This window comes from Eleutherodactylus coqui, chromosome 12, assembly GCF_035609145.1.
Source record: "Eleutherodactylus coqui strain aEleCoq1 chromosome 12, aEleCoq1.hap1, whole genome shotgun sequence".
NCBI lineage: Eukaryota > Metazoa > Chordata > Amphibia > Anura > Eleutherodactylidae > Eleutherodactylus > Eleutherodactylus coqui.
In genome coordinates, this window is record NC_089848.1 from 129,281,929 (window position 1) to 129,300,106 (window position 18,178).

General features: G+C 42.8%; 1 protein-coding gene across 1 annotated transcript; it reads left to right on the plus strand.

Moving 5' to 3' along the window:
• Positions 1-14,534: 14,534 nt before the first annotated feature.
• PTF1A (pancreas associated transcription factor 1a) lies at positions 14,535-16,653 on the plus strand. Its single transcript, XM_066585178.1, has 2 exons — positions 14,535-15,138; positions 16,344-16,653. Exons 1-2 carry the CDS (start codon positions 14,535-14,537, stop codon positions 16,547-16,549), a joined length of 810 nt encoding a protein of 269 aa, XP_066441275.1. The 3' UTR covers positions 16,550-16,653.
• Positions 16,654-18,178: the final 1,525 nt, after the last annotated feature.

An 18,178-nucleotide genomic window follows, 5' to 3' on the forward strand; every position in this document is an offset into this window, starting at 1 on the left:
AATGTTGCTTTACTAAAGTTTAGTTTGTTTGTCGCTCCCTGATAAGGCTTCCTATTGATTGACAGCTGGAAGTTGATTATATTGTGGTCACTGTTCCCCAAGTGCCCCTCAACCTGCACCCCCTTATACGTTCCGGTTTGTTGGTTAGTACTAGGTCCAGAATGGCCCTCCCTCTTGTTGGTTCCTGTACAACTTGGTTCAGGTAATTGTCTTTAATTACTCTCAAGAACTTATCACCCCTGTGAGATTTGACATGCGCCAGTTTTACAAAATCGCTGACTTTTTCGCATACGTTTTTAGGATTATAAGAAAAGCCCTAAAAGGATGACGTGTAAAACCTAAAGGCCGATGGGATAATTTACCAACAGGGGATTGTTTACGCCATTTTCCTGGCAACGTTTTATTTTCTCCTCCAGTTTAAAGATGCAACAACTGTATCCAATGCCACCTGATGTTGATACATTTTCTTGCATCCTCGGGGCTCCTGCAGACGAGCGGATCCACACAAACACCCCCTCCTGCGCAACGTATTTGTGAAGTGAGGGAGTGTTTTACGAGCATGCCTGCGCAAATACTGTGCGCATTAACGCCGTCACCACTCGTTGACAGGGGGCAGGAGAACCACTCCTGTCCTGATTTAAATGGCTTATAAGCCAAATGAGGTGCGGGTGTTCGCAGCTGTGTACATTTGGCGCGAAATACGTGCTCAAAAGAGAACAGTGACAAGGAACCCATTGAGGACAGCGGGGTCTGTCCTCTGCAGGCAGATGGTGGGCAAACATTCCTGTGTGAATAAGCCCTAAAACATAACTTGTAGTAAGTCGCAATTCTTAGTGTGGCTTCACATCTGCGCCAGGGGTGGCGCTCTACTGCTCCGTTCGGGGAGCAGAAAAGTGGAATCCCCTGGCTGAATGGGTTCATCTCATGACGGAACCGAACAGCGCCGGACGGCCCCCACAGACTATAATGGGGTCCATTCAGTTTCTGCTGTATGTGAACCCAGCCTGACAGTCTCTACATCCCGGCTGGCAGCAGCCGCACGCACCTTCCTACACAAGTTTGAAGATGGAGATGAAGATGGAGTTGGAGATGGAGATGGAGAGAGAGATGGAGATGGAGAGGGAGAAGGAGATGGAGATGAAGAGGGAGATGAAGAGGGAGAGGGAGAAGGAGATGGAGAGGGAGAAGGAGATGGAGATGGAGATGAAGATGAAGATGGAGATGGAGAGGGAGAGGGAGAGGAAGATGGAGAGGGAGAAGGAGATGGAGATGGAGATGAAGATGCAGATGAAGATGAAGATGGAGATGGAGATGGAGATGAAGAGGGAGATGGAGATGGAGAGGGAGAGGGAGAGGAAGATGGAGAGGGAGATGGAGAGGGAGATGGAGATGGAGATGTGTCATATCTGGGTTTTTTTTGGTGCAAATCATTTGTCTACATTCATTTAGCCCCAAAAGGCTCAAATGACACCAGAATTCCAGTGCCACGCCAGTAATAAATGTGCCCCAGTTTTTATCTGGCGTTGTTTGGCTGTAGTCACGCCTGTATCTCTTCCTATTGAGAAGTCTATAGAATGTCCACATGGAGATTCTGCAGCGTTTCCGCACAGACACAATCTAGAGCTAGCGTAGGGCCGGCTTCACACGGGCGTATTTTCGCATGCAAAATTTGTGCACAATACGCAGACAATAGACATTGATTTCATTGAATTCGTTCACATAAGACTATTTGTGCGCATTTTGGTGACTCAAAAAAACGCAGCATGCTGTATTTTTCTATGCAGTTGTGCACCAAAAGCCCCTGCAGAAGCCAATGGGGATGTGCAAACGTGCGCACAATATGCAAGGAGATGCGTAAAACGCTGCACAACGAGAAGAACAACGCATCTGGAACTCATTAGACTAATTAGCCTCTTCAATGGCTGGGAGCATCGGTCGGGGGGGGGGGGTTGGCGTGTGCAAATGTGCATGCCTCCCGCGGAACGCTCGTGTGAGGCCGTCCACAGGGTGCTTCCACATCGGCGTTAGGGTCAGTTCAGGGCTTCCATTTCTTTGCTCCAATCTTGGAAGAGAGAAACTGAAAACAGAAAGAAAGGATCACTGGATCCCAAAGAAGATGGCAAGCAAATGGAAAGGCTTCAGTTTCCTGACTTTTTGGATGGGAACAGAGCGCAGTTTGCAGCGTTATTTTTCCTTCCAAAAAACCCTGAAATTTGACAAAACTGAAGTTTTTCTATTTGCTTTACTTTAAAAAAAAAAAAAAAAGCCTTTGAAATCCATGAGGAAACATTGATCTGTTTTTTTTCTGTTTTATCTCAGTTTTCTCCTCCAAAAACGGAGCAGAGAGACAGAAGCGCTGAACTGACCCTAACGCCGGCCTGAGAGCCGCCTTACTATCTAGCAGGGAGATGTTGGTGGATTTTCTGTTGCAGATTTTGTGACAATTTAGATTTCTTGGTTTTCTGTTTATTTCCAGATTTGCTCCTTCAGTTTTCATACTTTTTCCGCGAATACCGAGTCCTTATGCGATAAAATATTTCCATGCTGAATCTAGACTCCTGTCAATGAGTGAAATTCACGATGTCTCTGCGGAAAATCCAAAGTTCAGGGTGGCTTCACGCGGATGTATTCGCGCCGCACACGCATTTAGAGCGCGCAGTATGCAGAGAATAGAGCCCATTGATCACACAGGGTTCTTTCACATGAACAATTTTTTTTACATGTATTTGAGTCGCACACAAAAAAATAGGTCCTGCTCCATGTTTCTGCCCCATAGAAGTCTATGCACAAAACGAATAGCTTTTCAAATCAGGGCGGGGGCGGGGGTGTCACACGCATATGAACAGGCTCTGCTGATACAAAGAAGAACAGTTCCATGCGCTAATACGCACACAAATCAACCTCATTCGCGAGTATATTTGTGCATACGCTCTTCTGGAGCCGCCATAGGGGCTCATTCACATGCGCACTAAACTCAAGAGAATAGAACCTGTTGATTTTATGGGTTTCTTCTCTTAAGTGCGCTTTTTGCGCGCATTTCATGTATGTGTGCAAAAAAATAGGACCTGATTAGAGATGATCGAATGTGTCTGTTACGGACACTTACGCACCCGGACACCGGCTTTCCCGAACACTTCAGTGTTCAGGCGTAAATGTTCGGGGGCCGCCGGGGGGCGGGGGGCGCCGTGGCAGTGCAGGCGGCAGCAGCGGGGAACAGGGGGGAGCCCTCTCTCTCTCCCTCTCCCCCCTACTCCCCGCCGCACCCCCCCGCGCTGCCACGGCGACCGCCGAACATTTTTCGCCCGAACACGGAAGTACTCGCAAAGTTCGGTGTTCGGGCGAAAAGGGGCGGGGCCGAACATGTTCGATCATCTCTAGACCTGATCTATTTTCCTGTGTTTTGTACAGCAATGGCTCCATAGACTTCTATGGTCAGTGCGCAAATACACAAAGGGAAGGGTGAAACACTGCGCAAAATTAAGCCTTTTTAGACTTTAATAGCCAATCCATTCCATGGAAAGGGGGTGCCACGTGTGCGAATATTCCAGTAATATGGGCAGACACGGCACAACAGGCTGATCATGTGACTCTTCAAACATTGCTCACTGCGGGCAATGACGTCAGATTGAATGGAGCGGTGCTCGGAAATGTGCGGCCGCCGTTCCATTTAATTCAGTGGGGCTGACAGAAAGAGCTGAGTGCAAGCGCTCAGCAATCCCGGCTATCGCATGGCAGTGAATGGACTGGCACCACACATTCAATCTCCTCCTCAGTGCGGGGCGTGACCTGAGGGTATCCGGACCCCCTGATCTTGGTGATGAAAGTGTTTTCTGGTACAACCCTTTAATTCAGCCAGTAATTCCGCATCACAATCTCCGTTTGGACAGGCAGATTTCCGCAGCTCCGAATTCCACTGCGTGTTGCAGAACAGTTCCGTTCCGTGTCCAAGGTCCCTAATGGCGCCCGACTTGGAGTATGCTGAGACTTTGTATAAACACTACATATAAACAAAATGTAGCAAAAGTGCGATGAAACAGCAGAAAAGAAGTTTTAGGGCTTCACATATTTTACCAGCGACCAGCGGCGAACGTCTTCGCTGCAGAAAGCTGTAAGGCTCCTTTCACACAGATAGATGATGTAGAGAGTGGAGCTACGTGAGCGGGGGTCCGGGGCGGTGGGGCGAGGAGGTCCTCGTCCTAATTAGGTATCCTGATGGTGTAGTAGCAATGGAGGTCTGTGCATGGGGTGCAGCCGAGCCAGGAAATGTCCGACCTGCGGGTAGACGTATGTAGAACGGAAGGGGCGGAGTGAAGGCTGCGAATAAGGCGCAACCCTTTAGTATTATTTGCATGGTTCTCATCACGACCGTCCTTAACACATGTTACTCGTCCGTAGCGGTCAGGTTAATACACGTAGATACATGCGTGATTTCACGTGGACAGGGATAGACTCCTATGGTGGCTTGGGTGTGCAAATGTGCGCAAAAATAGAACACGCTGCATAGATTTTTCGGAGCATGAAAATATAGCGCAAAAACACTGAATGTGAGGGAACTCATAGAAATCAATGGGTTCTGCTTTCTGCGGTTTGCACAAGCAAATTTGAATGTATGAGAAAGTGTGCAAAATCGCAGAAGCCCGTATCCGGTTTCCTGTTATCTTCTGTTCCCTCTCCATCTCTCTCCCAATATTTCTACTTTAACTCGTATTCCCCACTCTACTATGTTACATATAGGGGATGGACAAAAATATGGAAACACCAAAGCTGTAGTCCTCCCCCTGTATATATGCATAGTGTGCCCCCAGAATACTTGTGTTGCCCTGAAAAATGTTTTTTAAGCTGGTTCTACCAAATAAAAATTGAGAAATGTCAATGACAACATCTGTTGTGCTTTATTCCCGACCTTTTGGTCCTTACATTCCCTTCACGCCGGCGGAACATTTCCGCTAGGCTGAATTTGGCGCTATGGAATACAGCATCAACATCTGCTGGGCAAACTGTGGATTTTGGTGCAGAAGGCTGATTTAAGCCATTTTCATTCTGCATTAAAATCTACGCAGTTGTGTGGATTTTGATGCGGAATTTACTGCGACTTGCGGTGCAAAATGCGGAAAATTCCACCCGTGTGTAAGCGCCAAACAGCTACTTTCACAAAGGACGTCTGAGCTGCGGAATTTCAGTTGTGTTTCCGCTGATGGCCGGAGCTAGCGAGCTTAGCAGAACGGGCTGCGGTTTCTGTTGCGGATTTTGTATATGTAGTTGTGTTTGTGCGGATTTTCTGCCGCGGAACGTGTTGTGTTTTGTGATCTGGTGGTTTCTGCACGCGATCTCCGCCATGTTTATAGTACAAGCTCCTTCGCGTGGTGGGGACATTTTCCACAATAAGTTTTTTTTAAGCACTGCAGCTTCTAAATCGGCAGCAAATCTAGTTATGCTGCGGAATTTAACTCTTTTAGGCTGGGTTCACACAGGGCAGATTTGTCGCGTTTTTTCCGTTTCGGTTTTGCCGCAGAAGAACTGCTTCTGCGGTAAAACCGCTTCAAATGTTAATTTGGGCTTGTGGATTTTTCTGCAAATTTTTGTGCGGAAAAATCTGCAAGCGGATTTTTCCGCAGCGCTTTTTAACTTTTTGTCGCGTATTTGGTGCGGATTTGGCTGCGTCCATAGAGGTCTATGGACAAAAAAGCGCTGCGGAAAAGACCGTAGAATGAACACGCTGCATCTTTAAAAAACTGCGCCGCAGTTGCATTTCCGCACTGCGGCTGTGCGAAAAAAATCCACCCTGTGAGAACAGCTATTTGGCAAATCTCATTAGTGCTGCATTGCACTGCAAACGCAGCAGTTTTGCCGCAGTGCGGATCTGCAACGGCAATCAGCGGCAAATCAGCCCTGTGTGAACCCAGGCTAAATGTAAAAGATAAATTCTGCAATTCAAAACGTAGTCAAATCCGGACAACTTGGACTACATTCACATTCGCGTCGGGCTCCAGCCATAATTCCATCTCTATTCCATCTTCTGAGCAGAAAATCAATAAAAACTGAAATAAACGAATCCGTTTTTCCCCCGTTGATTTCCGCAGCTTTCCATTCGCTTCCGTTCCATTTGTTTGTTTTAACTGATAAAATATCGCAGTCTACGGAACGTTAAAAAAACAAAAACATATGATAGCTTTCTGTTTTTTTGAAAACCCATTGAAATTAAAGGGGAAAAACGGATTCATTTAAGTTTTAATTGTTTCTCTGCTCAGCAGAACAGGGAGGCGGTTTGGTCACCGCGGACCTTGTGCAGAATTGCTGCAGCGATTCCGATGCTAAAGGCTTGCAGCGATTCCGCTGTGTTCAAACTACAGTAACGCGGCGTATTTGCAAAAAAAATACTGTGTGTGACATCATCCTAAGGACTTCTGCAGATGGACAAATTTGTCTACCTTTTTGCACAAAACACACAGAATTCAGCATTTTTAGACTCAATTTTTGCGTCCAAAAATATACGCAACATTTTTGTGTGCATTTGCGCACCCGAGGCACCATAGAAGTCGATGGAGCTGCACAAATGCGCACCCCATCCGTACGATATTGCGCATTGTACTGCGCTATTACATCATGCTATCATGAGTGTATCTATACCTACACTAATCTGCAGGAGCCCTAAAGGAAGCCTCATGACCTCGCATCATCTCTCCTGTGCATGCTGTGACCTGTAGTCCCCTTCTGCATTGTGCCTTTGCTTATCCTATTTGGTTTGCGCTGTGTCTTCATCCATAAAGGGACAAAAGTATCTCAGGACTGAATCTGCTGTCCCTACGTTTATAGCCCTCTTGCTTATGTTTCACAAGCATGCTGTGACTTGTAGTTCCATAGTGACTGCACTGTATTTGCATTGTAATAGGAAGCTATGGGTGACGGAGCAGCTCCCAGGCTTTTGTCTGTATTGCTAGTTCCCAGTCTATGCAGGCATGCTGTGACTTGCAGTTCACAATGACTACTTTGCTCTATGTACTATTCTTTGTAATAGAGACATGCTGCAACTTGTAGTTCCACAATTACTGCTTAGCTCTGTGCACTATTCTTTATACTAGCATGCATTGTATTTGCCCTGTATAGATTGCCCATGAGGAAGCAGCACTCAGGCTTGTATCTGCTGGTTCACAGACTGTGCAGGCATTCTGTGACCTGTAGTTCCACAGTGATTACATAGCTCTCTGTAGTAACAAGCATTGTATTTGCACTGTACTAGGAGGCAATAGAGGATGGAGCAGCTCTCAGGCTTGTGTCTGCTGGTTCCCAGCCTGTGCAGGCCTGCTGTGACTTGTAGTTCTACAGCTCTCTGTAGTACCAAGCATTGTATTTGCAGTGTATTGGGAGGCTATAGAGGATGGAGCAGCTCTCAGGCTTGTGTCTGCTGGTTCCCAGCCTGTGCAGGCCTGCTGTGACTTGTAGTTCTACAGCTCTCTGTAGTACCAAGCATTGTATTTGCAGTGTATTGGGAGGCTATAGAGGATGGAGCAGCTCTCAGGCTTGTGTCTGCTGGTTCCCAGCCTGTGCAGGCCTGCTGTGACTTGTAGTTCTACAGCTCTCTGTAGTACCAAGCATTGTATTTGCAGTGTATTGGGAGGCTATAGAGGATGGAGCAGCTCTCAGGCTTGTGTCTGCTGGTTCCCAGCCTGTGCAGGCAGGACCTGTGGGTTATCTCCTACTTTGCAGAGCAGGTGTCTAACGTGAGCCTGTTGTGTAGTAAAAGCAAACTAACAGCAAGCTGAGAAAAGAGCTATAAAGAGACTTGTCAGTGACCCCTGGGAGAATAATGCCAGGGCCCCCCTTCCTCTTCCATGCGTGCTCCCCAATAAATCTATCCCATTCACCAAGTTAGAGATTACCTGTTCCTCTTGTAAAATGCATGAAAACCGTCCATAAGTGACCATATCATTTGATTTGCCAGGCAATCTGCACAGCGATTGCTCCCCATTTATAATGCTCATTGAGCATTTTGCTTTAATTGTGTGCGTTGGTGAAAGGGAAGCTTAGCCCCCTCCGGGCTGCAGGGGCACAAGTGGTGAGATTCCCATGTATTGCCTCATAGTGCAGGGTGTTCTCCAGCAGGGACAGCGCTCAGCACTTGCAGTTCGCAAGCCTTGTGGCTGCTGCTGCTGAGAATGAGACCCAGGTACAAGCTCCATCCCTCAATGCCAGCCCCATTCACAACCGGCCATCCTTGCAGGTGTTGCTTTGGGAGCCTCATTAAGTCATTGCTGTTGACTTCTTAGTGTTCACTTCCTAACCCCAGAGTGCTCCTAATTGTTCTAGATGAGAATGACTTTGGGTTGACTGGGGGGAAGAGGCATTCACTGTGTAGACAGAGGGCATCTCCACCCCAGATCCCTAGAGGGAGCCATTAATGCCAACATTGTAGTGTGACATGATGCAGGGACCGGGCAGGGATGACTTGTCACAGTCATGTATGGGAAAGGAAAGTGTTAGGACACAAAAAAACTTCTGTAATTGGGCTGTTCTGTTCATTTTTACGTAGGAATGAGATAGATAGATAGATAGATAGATAGATATGAGAGATATGGAATAGATATGAGATAGATAGATAGGAGATAGATAGATAGATATGAGATGGATAGATAGATAGATAGATAGATAGATAGATAGATAGATAGATAGATAGATAGATAGATAGATGATATATAGAATAGATATAGATAGATAGATAGATAGATAGATAGATAGATAGATAGATAGAACTAGAACAAAAGTGAATGTTATAAGATAGATATATGCAAAAAGCGATATGAAAGAAAAAGAAAATGCAGAGATACTTATATATCTAAGATAGATAAATAGATATGATATAGATAGATAGATAGATAGATAGATAGATAGATAGATAGATAGATAGATAGATATGATATAGATAGATATAGATACATATGATATAGATAGATATGATATAGATAGATAGATAGATAGATAGATAGATAGATAGATAGATAGATAGATATGAGATAGATAGATATGAGATAGATAGATATGAGATAGATAGATAGATAGATAGATAGATAGATAGATAGATAGATAGATAGATAGGAGATAGATAGATAGATAGGAGATAGAGAGATAGATAGATAGATAGATAGATAGATAGATAGATAGATAGATAGATAGATATGAGATAGAAAGATATGAGATAGATCGATAATTTAGAGTTAGGAAAGAAAGAGAGAGAGAGAAATTTGATATAGTTATATATCTATGATAGAGAATTTTAAGATGCTTATACATCGAAAGAAAGAAAACGCAGACACATATTGTATAAAGATAGATAGTTGGAGAGATAGATAGAGCGATAAAACTAGAACAAAGGTGAATGTTATATGTCTAAGATAGATATATGCGAAAAGAGATAAGAAAGAAAAAGAATATACAAAGATAATTATATGTGAAAGAAAGAAACAAATATGAAGAAAGCAGATATACTAGATAGATCATTTAGAGTTAGGTAAGAAAGAGAGAGAGAAAAAAGTTTTTATTTATATATATATCTATGGTACAGAATTTTACGATGCTTATATATCGAAAGAAAATGCAGATACATATAAAGATAGATAAATAAGCATTTTAACACTGTATCTATCTATAAAAAAGAGAAAGTAAGATCTTCAAACTTGGTGATTATATAAATTAGGGAAAGAAAGAAAGATAGAAAGAGAAGATAAACGTGTATATCTATGATAGATACATAATTTAGAGGAAAGAAAGAAAGAAAAGTAAAGAAACTCCAGATAAATATAAATGTAATTACAGAATAATAAAAGTTCTATATATCCACAAGAAAGAGAGAAAGAAAGAAAGAAATGTGTTCAAGATGTAGAGAGTTTGTATAGTATATAGACATTTTATTACATCTCCTACCCCCTCATGTCTCTATCACATAGTAGTATGGGGGAGGGGTAGAGGAGCAGGTGACATGATGTTCGGGGTTTGTGTTCCCATCCATATAGCTGTAATAATAAGGATGATGAGGATGATGATGGCTCCGGGTGTACATCGGGCTGTAGCCATGTTGAGCTGTCATTTCGTTTGTCAGTAGTCTGCAGATCGATGGCTCCTCATTTGTTCCCCCGGTGAGGTGGTGGGGGGAGCGCAGCACAAGTGGTCGGATTCCCATGGACGGGCCGGCTCTGCAGCTTGCGCCCGCACCCAGGGCGGCACTAGTCCCCGGGAGGGGGCAGACACACTGACCTCTCCCATCTCCGGATGAAAGAGGCGCACAAGAGGCTTGTTATGGTGCATTACCAGCAAGGCGCACAGGTACCAGCTCCATGTATACAGAAGCCTGTGCTGCAGGTGCCTCCCAGCCACTAATGGGGCGATAGTGACATCATTGTGTAAAGTACCATCCACCCTACAGACTGGCAGGAGGAGCATGTACCCACATGCTGCTCATTACCTCGCCCCTCCAGCAGATGCAGTATGCCATTACTTACATATTGTTGCCACTTCTCACATTTGCCCTTAATGACCTGTAGGAGAGAAGTGCAAGCTTCTGGGGCAAGGCTCGTATATGCAGGAAAATAGCCGCTGATTAACGAGCTTGTGTGTCCCCCCAGGCTACATGGGGCAGATATCGATATTTTGTTAAGTCCACTTGGCATGTAGATAGATTTTTTTCGTGTATATTTACTTCTAGAGGCAGAAACTGCTTCTATCTATCCATCTATGTCATATCTAGCTATATACCTACCTATCTATACTTCGCTCCATCCAAATATTTCATACGTATCTGTCTATTTCACATCCATCCAACTATGTCCTATCTGCCTGACATACTATATAATATACTGTAGCAGGGTAATGCAGCAGTGCGCGGACGTAAGAAATAGAAAAATGGCATATACAAAAGAGTGAAAAGAATGTGGCAAGAAAATAGGAGATGATTATATTTTATAAAATTATGTTTTTTTTATTTAAATATGGGTATTATCTTTCATCATGATAATAGAGAGATTTGAGATAGATAGATATGAGATAGATAGATAGATAGATAGATAGATAGATAGATAGATAGATAGATAGATAGATAGATAGGAGATAGATAGGAGATAGATAGATATGGGATAGATAGATAGATAGATAGATAGATAGATAGATAGATAGATAGATAGATAGATAGATATGAGAGAGAGATAGATATGAGAGAGAGATAGATAGATAGATAGCGGATAGATAGATAGATATGAGATAGATAGATAGATATGAGATAGATAGATAGATAGATAGATATGAGATAGATAGATAGATATGATATAGATAGATAGATAGATAGATAGATATGAGATAGATAGATAGATAGATAGATAGATAGATAGATAGATAGATAGGACTAAGCTGCCAAAAGCAATTGGACTTGCCTTTGGAGATGGATAGATAGATATGAGAAAAGAAAAAGAGAGATATGATAGATTACTTCGCAGATACTGCAGGATTACTTCATCTACTCCCAAGGATTAAAGGATGATCCATACAATTATGTCACATCAATTTCTGCAGGAAAGATTACCCCCTCTCTCCAGTATATATACAGTATATCCCGCTATCACTTCGGTCCTTTATGATTCTTCTTCTCCATATACTCTATTGTTTATTTCTTCAGTGTTTTCTGTTTTGAACATGTTTCAAAAGTATCAAAATACTAATAGAAATACTGAGATTTGTGTATAGTGATACAGAATTACGTTTTGATGATACTTGTGGTTCCCATATATATACAAATACCTATAATGCCACAGCGTCTCGTTAAGGGCCTGTTCGGTGGGCTAAAGCCAGAGGGAATGTGGGTGGGTAGATAGATAGATAGATAGATAGATAGATAGATAGATAGATAGATAGATAGATAGATAGACAGATAGATGTGGTTCTTGTGGGACTTATGGTTCGTCCATAGCTGAATACTCCAATTTGGTCTGCATACAGTATAAGATTGCCCTGTGTAAGCAATAAATACTGAATTACATTCCCTCATTATATCAGGACTCTCTGGGTTAATGAGCCCAGGGTGTAGAGAAGACGATGACCCCCAATTAAGGACAAGTCTAGGACCACCTCCTCAGCCTCTTTTCTATCCATCTGAGATTTGTACACAATTGACCCTAATGATTGTTCCATCTTCAGTGGATACAGCGTCCTCATCAATCAACAAGTGGAGAGCTGTGCGGTCAGAGCTGGGGGTCTGCACGGGAGGTGGGCTTCGGCCAGAGCTGGGGGTCTGCTGGGGAGGTGGGCTTCGGTCAGAGCTGGGGGTCTGCTGGGGAGGTGGGCAGTAGGGGCTACCGTGACATCTTTCCTGGAGTGGTCCTGCGCTGCTGGATGTCAGTGGGATTAACTCGATGTATGCCAGACAAGGACACTTCTGTCACAGCACAAAGAATATATAAGAGCAGCAACACACATAATACATGGCCGGACGGAAAATCCCCCTCACTGACAGCGGGAAGCAATATTTATATATGTCTATGTATACAGCACAGTGTAACATCCTGCACATACACTAGTAGGTACTATGCTACCTGATCTAACCTATAAGCTGCTTAGGTCACATCATTATTATTAGGAGTAGTTGTAGGATTTTATTATAAAGTATAATTGGAATGAAATATTAGAATATCACACGCAGCTACACTGTCAGCTACTGTTGCTCTTGCATTTTGTTACTGTATCAGTTTGCTTTTTATTAATGATTGTCCGTATAACCTTGCTGGTGTGATTACTGATGTCAGAGGACCCCCAGGCTCTCATACCTCATATCTATCTATCTATCTATCTATCTATCTATCTATCTATCTATCTATCTATCTATCTATCTATCTCATATCTATCTATCTCCTATCTATCTCATATCTATCTCCTATCTATCTATCTATCTATCTATCTATCTATCTATCTATCTATCTATCTATCTCATATCTATCTATCTATCTCCTATCTATCTATCTATCTATCTATCTATCTATCTATCTATCTATCTCATATCTATCTATCTCATATTTATCTATCTCATTTCTATCTATCTATCTCCTATCTATCTATCTATCTTCTATCTTCTATCTATCTATCTATCTATCTATCTATCTATCTAATATCTATCTCATATCTATCTATCTATCTATCTAATATCTATCTATCTATCTCTCTATCTATCTCATATCTATCTATCTATCTATCTATCTATCTATCTATCTATCTATCTATCTATCTATCTCATATCTATCTATCTATCTATCTATCTATCTATCTATCTATCTATCTATCTATCTATCTATCTATCTATCTATCTATCTATCTATCTATCTATCTATCTCCTATCTATCTCCTATCTATCTCCTATCTATCTATCTATCTATCTATCTATCTATCTATCTATCTATCTATCTATCTATCTATCTATCTATCTATCTATCGATCGATCGATCGATAATAATAGATAACCAGAAAATGTAAATATAAAATTTAATTGTGCAAAAAAAATATTTATCTTGCATTTTCCAGTTACATAATATATACATTAATTTTTTCATACATGAGACTATTTCGCTCTTGTATTAGCGGTTTGCAGCCTGTTGCTCATCTGTGTGGAGAAACTAGCATGTTCTAAAGAGCCACAGGCTGCAGACCACTGCCCTATATACTGTATTTATGTAGCATTGCTGGACTATTCTGTCATGCAGCATATATGCTACCTGCTATATATGTCTATTCTCTATATACTGTTCTCTACAGTATACTTTGCTGTCATAGATATGTGTTTTAGCTGCCCAGATCACATATGGAAAATACAATTAATTACGGTTATCATGTTGATTATTCTGCACTTTCCAGAAGCTAAAATGGACAATTAGAGAATATTTTGTATAGTTTCTTGGTGTCTCAGTTAGTTTCGTTATTAGGGGCACTTGAGGTGGGGAACTTCTTGGCTTCAGACTTCTGATCGTTCAGTAACTTGTAAAGTAGTTTTAGTTTCCTGAGAAGTCATGCAATGATCTCAGATGTTCTCCATCAAGTCAACTGTTGAAAGGCTCCTGGTGGACAATGCTATAAAGTGGGCCACTCTCCAGAAGCTGCTGGTGCTTGCAGTGCAGAGCTGTAGGACGTTAAGGAGCCTTTATCTGGTGACAATATGATTTGTGCAATGCCAGTGTGCCCATTGTGCTCCATACAAGCAGTCACTGGCTGTTTTCTTTCCTCTTGACCTCGTCCTCTTCTGCAAGGAAGGGAGGGAGCAGCTGGGCGTCCAGGCGAGCTACCTGTGTGAATGAGTGGGTGGGTGGTTAATGCAGGGGGTGTGGTGGGCACTGTCCTCCCAGCACATGTAGGTGTTTAAATGCCTAGGGAGGAGGGGGGTGCCCATTCTGTGATTGGCTCTGGACTGAGGGGTAAAGGCACGCGTCCTGGGATGTACTTATAAGACTCCTCGCGTGTCCTGGAGCTGCAAAGAGACCCCAGGAGCAGACCACTGCTGTGCACCCGAGCCCATAATGGACACAGTGCTGGAGCAGTTCACAGGGCTGGAGTCCTTCCCTTCCCCTTACTTTGATGAAGAAGACTTCTTCACTGACCAGTCTTCCCGGGACCACTTAGATGCAGATGACTTTTTGCAAGATGATGTGGACTTTTTGACTGGTCAGATCCAGGAGTACTATAAGGACAGTCGGATACTCCATGGAGAAGATTACTGTGATGCTGGCAACTTCTCCTTCTCCTCCTCCTCCTCTGGAGACTTCCCATATGACTGTGGGGATGGAGGCTGCGACTTGTCTCCAGGAATGAAGGGAATCAGCTCAGCAGCCAAGAGAAGAAGAAGGATCAGATCTGAGGTGGAGATGCAGCAGCTGAGACAAGCAGCCAATGTGAGAGAGCGCAGGAGGATGCAGTCCATCAATGATGCCTTTGAGGGACTGAGATCCCACATCCCGACCCTTCCCTATGAGAAGAGGCTCTCCAAGGTGGACACCCTGCGCCTGGCCATCGGCTACATCAACTTTCTGAGCGAGTTGGTGCAATCAGATCTTCCATTGAGGAACTCCAACACCGAGAGCTCCCTGCAGCCCAAGAAAGTCATCATCTGTCACAGAGGGACAAGTGAGTAGCATTAACAGGGAACATAGAAGTCTGCAGGCAGCACACACACCTTCAGCTGGCTGGGGGCTACTTGGTGGAAACCTTATACTGTAAGGGTGGCTTCACATACAGCATTTTTTGGAAAACACACTTGCAGTTTTTGATGCAGTTTTTTTGAGTCAAACCCAGAAGTAGATGCATCAGAAAGAAGTAGAAGTTGTTTTAATTCCCGTCTGGTTCAAACAAGTGCATAAAAATCTGCAAGTGCATTTTCCAAAAAGAACGCTGTGTGTGAAGTTCCCCTTAGTTTCAGATCTGCGTTAAATGCTCCTCAGCTGCTTACCACTTGCTAGATACTAATATAAAGATATAATATATAATACCCCTTTATATTATTGCTATGAGGGTAATTAACATTTTGAACTGCTGGGACTTGTAGTCTTACAGCTGATACTGGTTGCTTAAATAAGGTTTTGGGCTTCTTATTAAAAATTGCTCAGATGAGTATAAAATCTGGAGACATATAGGGTGTGATGTATAAAGAATGTATTGTTATATAAAGTAGGTTATTCTGATCACAGCATATAGAGGTATATAACCTGTGAGGTGTATAGAATGTATAGCTAGAAAGTCTGTGAAGTATATGGAAGATTTAGGTAAACAGGTTATAAGCTATATTAAATATATATGCAGGCCATATAATGTATAGAATACACAGTTATATTGGCTTCCTGTATACAAAATGAAATACACAGAGGCTATAGGGTATTTAACCTTTATAAGTTATGCGACAGATACATAATATATTGGCTATGAGGAATATATATAATGAAGTATATAGCTTTATAGACAATGAGGTATACAGCACATAAAGATGACTATGAGGAATAAAAACTAGATACACTAAAAGGCGTCATATATAAAATATGAAGGGTGTGAGGTATATATAATAGACTATGAAGTATAGAGAATATAGAGATTAGGAGGTATATAGTATAGAATGTGCAGACTATGGAGATAGCTAGAACATTTAGACTATGAAGTATATAGAATATACAAATTATGATTATATATATAACATAGACTATGAGGTATATAAAATATTGAGGCTATGAGGTGTATATAATATATACTGTATGTTGAGCTCCAGTGATAGACCCCAGTGCACACATGGCCTGGGATTATTCGGCTTCAGTAACTGATGTGCTCTTGTTCTCTCCTCTCAGGGTCTCCCTCTCCCAGTGACCCAGATTATGGACTCCCCCCTCTCGCTGGTCATTCTCTTTCCTGGACTGATGAAAAGCAGCTCAGAGATCAGAACATTGTAAGAACTGCTAAAGTGTGGACCCCTGAGGACCCCAGGAAACTAAGCAAATCATCCCTGAATGACATTGAGAATGAGCCCCCCCTGACTCTGTGCCTGGACCTGTGACGCAGTGCTTCCTGAGCCCCTGTATATACTCCCCCTGTATATAAGCCATACTGTGCAATGTAATTTATCTGTACAATGGAGGCGGCAATCAGCTCTATATTTATATATTTATTACTATGGGAATGTATAATTTATATCTAACTTAATGTGAAATATGCAAACAGCACGCAGTGCGATCACTGGGGAAATGGTGATAATTTATTTTTTGATATTTGTTTTTTTATTGAATAAATGTGTTTTTAATGATTTTCTTGGAAGTGTTTGTGTCACTGATGCTCCACCCTGCAAGAGGGGTTAATTCACAGGTTTGACTGCACTGGAGTATATAACATATATGCTGTTTGGACCCATATAAAGTGAGGGTGCAATGCTCTTCCTTCTTCCTTCCTATATAGGTTTATTGAGCAACCATATACACTGTATAACTAGTTAGTTAAAGGGGTTGTCCAGTTTTAAACTGAGAATAAGTCATTAATAGTAGACTGGTGGGGGTCTGCCACCCAGGATCTGTGCTGATGAGCTGTTTTTTGGAATGGTGTGCTCATGCACAGGACTGATTTCTACAGCAACAGGCAGCTCCGTTTTCACTGCAGTGGTCAAGCATGGTATTGCAAGCCATTCACTTCAACGGGAACTTTGCCTGTTATGTAGAGATGAGCGAGCACCCAAATGCTCGAGTCCACGTTATTCGAGTCGAGCTTTTCATAAAATTCGAGAGCTCAACTCGAGTAACGATCCCCATTGACTACAATGGGAGACTCGAGCATTTTTGTATGTGGGACGCCGGGTGCCGAGCTTTTTTTTCCCCCCCCCCCCCCTCTCTCTCTCTATCTCTCTCCCCTTCTCTCTCTCTATCTCTCTCCCCCCTCTCTCTCTCCCCTCTCTCCCCCTCTCTCTCTCTATCTCTCTCCCCCTCTCTCTCCCCCTGTCTCCCCCCTCTCTCTCTCTCTCTCTCTCTATCTCTCTCCCTCTCTCTTCCCCCCTCTCTCTCTACCCCTCTCTCTCTCCCCCTCTCCCTGTTCCCCTCTCTCTCTCCGTATCTCCCTCTCCCTCTCCCCCTCTCTCTCTCCCTTGTCAAAAAATTTGCCAATGACGCGCGCTGCGTCGCGGCGGGGGGTGGGGGCAAAACAGGCATGTCACAGCAGGGAGGAGCCAAAAACTGGGGCGGGGTCGAACATTACAGCGGCAATTCTCCTACAGGGACATAAAAAAATAGTACAAAAATAACATTAAAAATTTGTTAAAAAAAATGGGTTGTTACCCAAACAATAATATTAATCAGACTTTTCATCCCGCTCAGCAAATGGTATAGAATAAAAAAAACAACCAAAATACTTTTTAGTTCCTTTTGCCTCCCAAAAACTGTAATAAAAATGATCAAAAAAGCATATGTACTTCAAAATGGTACCAATGGAAACTACAGCTTGTCACACAAAAAACACGCTGCCACAGAGCTCCGTCCATGGAAAAATAATAAAGTTATGGGATTTTGAACGCAGCAATGAAAAAAAAATGAAAGGGGTTTTATTGTGCAAAAATGAAAAAAAATACAACAATATATAATTTGGTGTTGTCATAATCGTACTGACCCGCAGAAAAAATGTGTCGTGTCATTTAGGGCGGACTCAC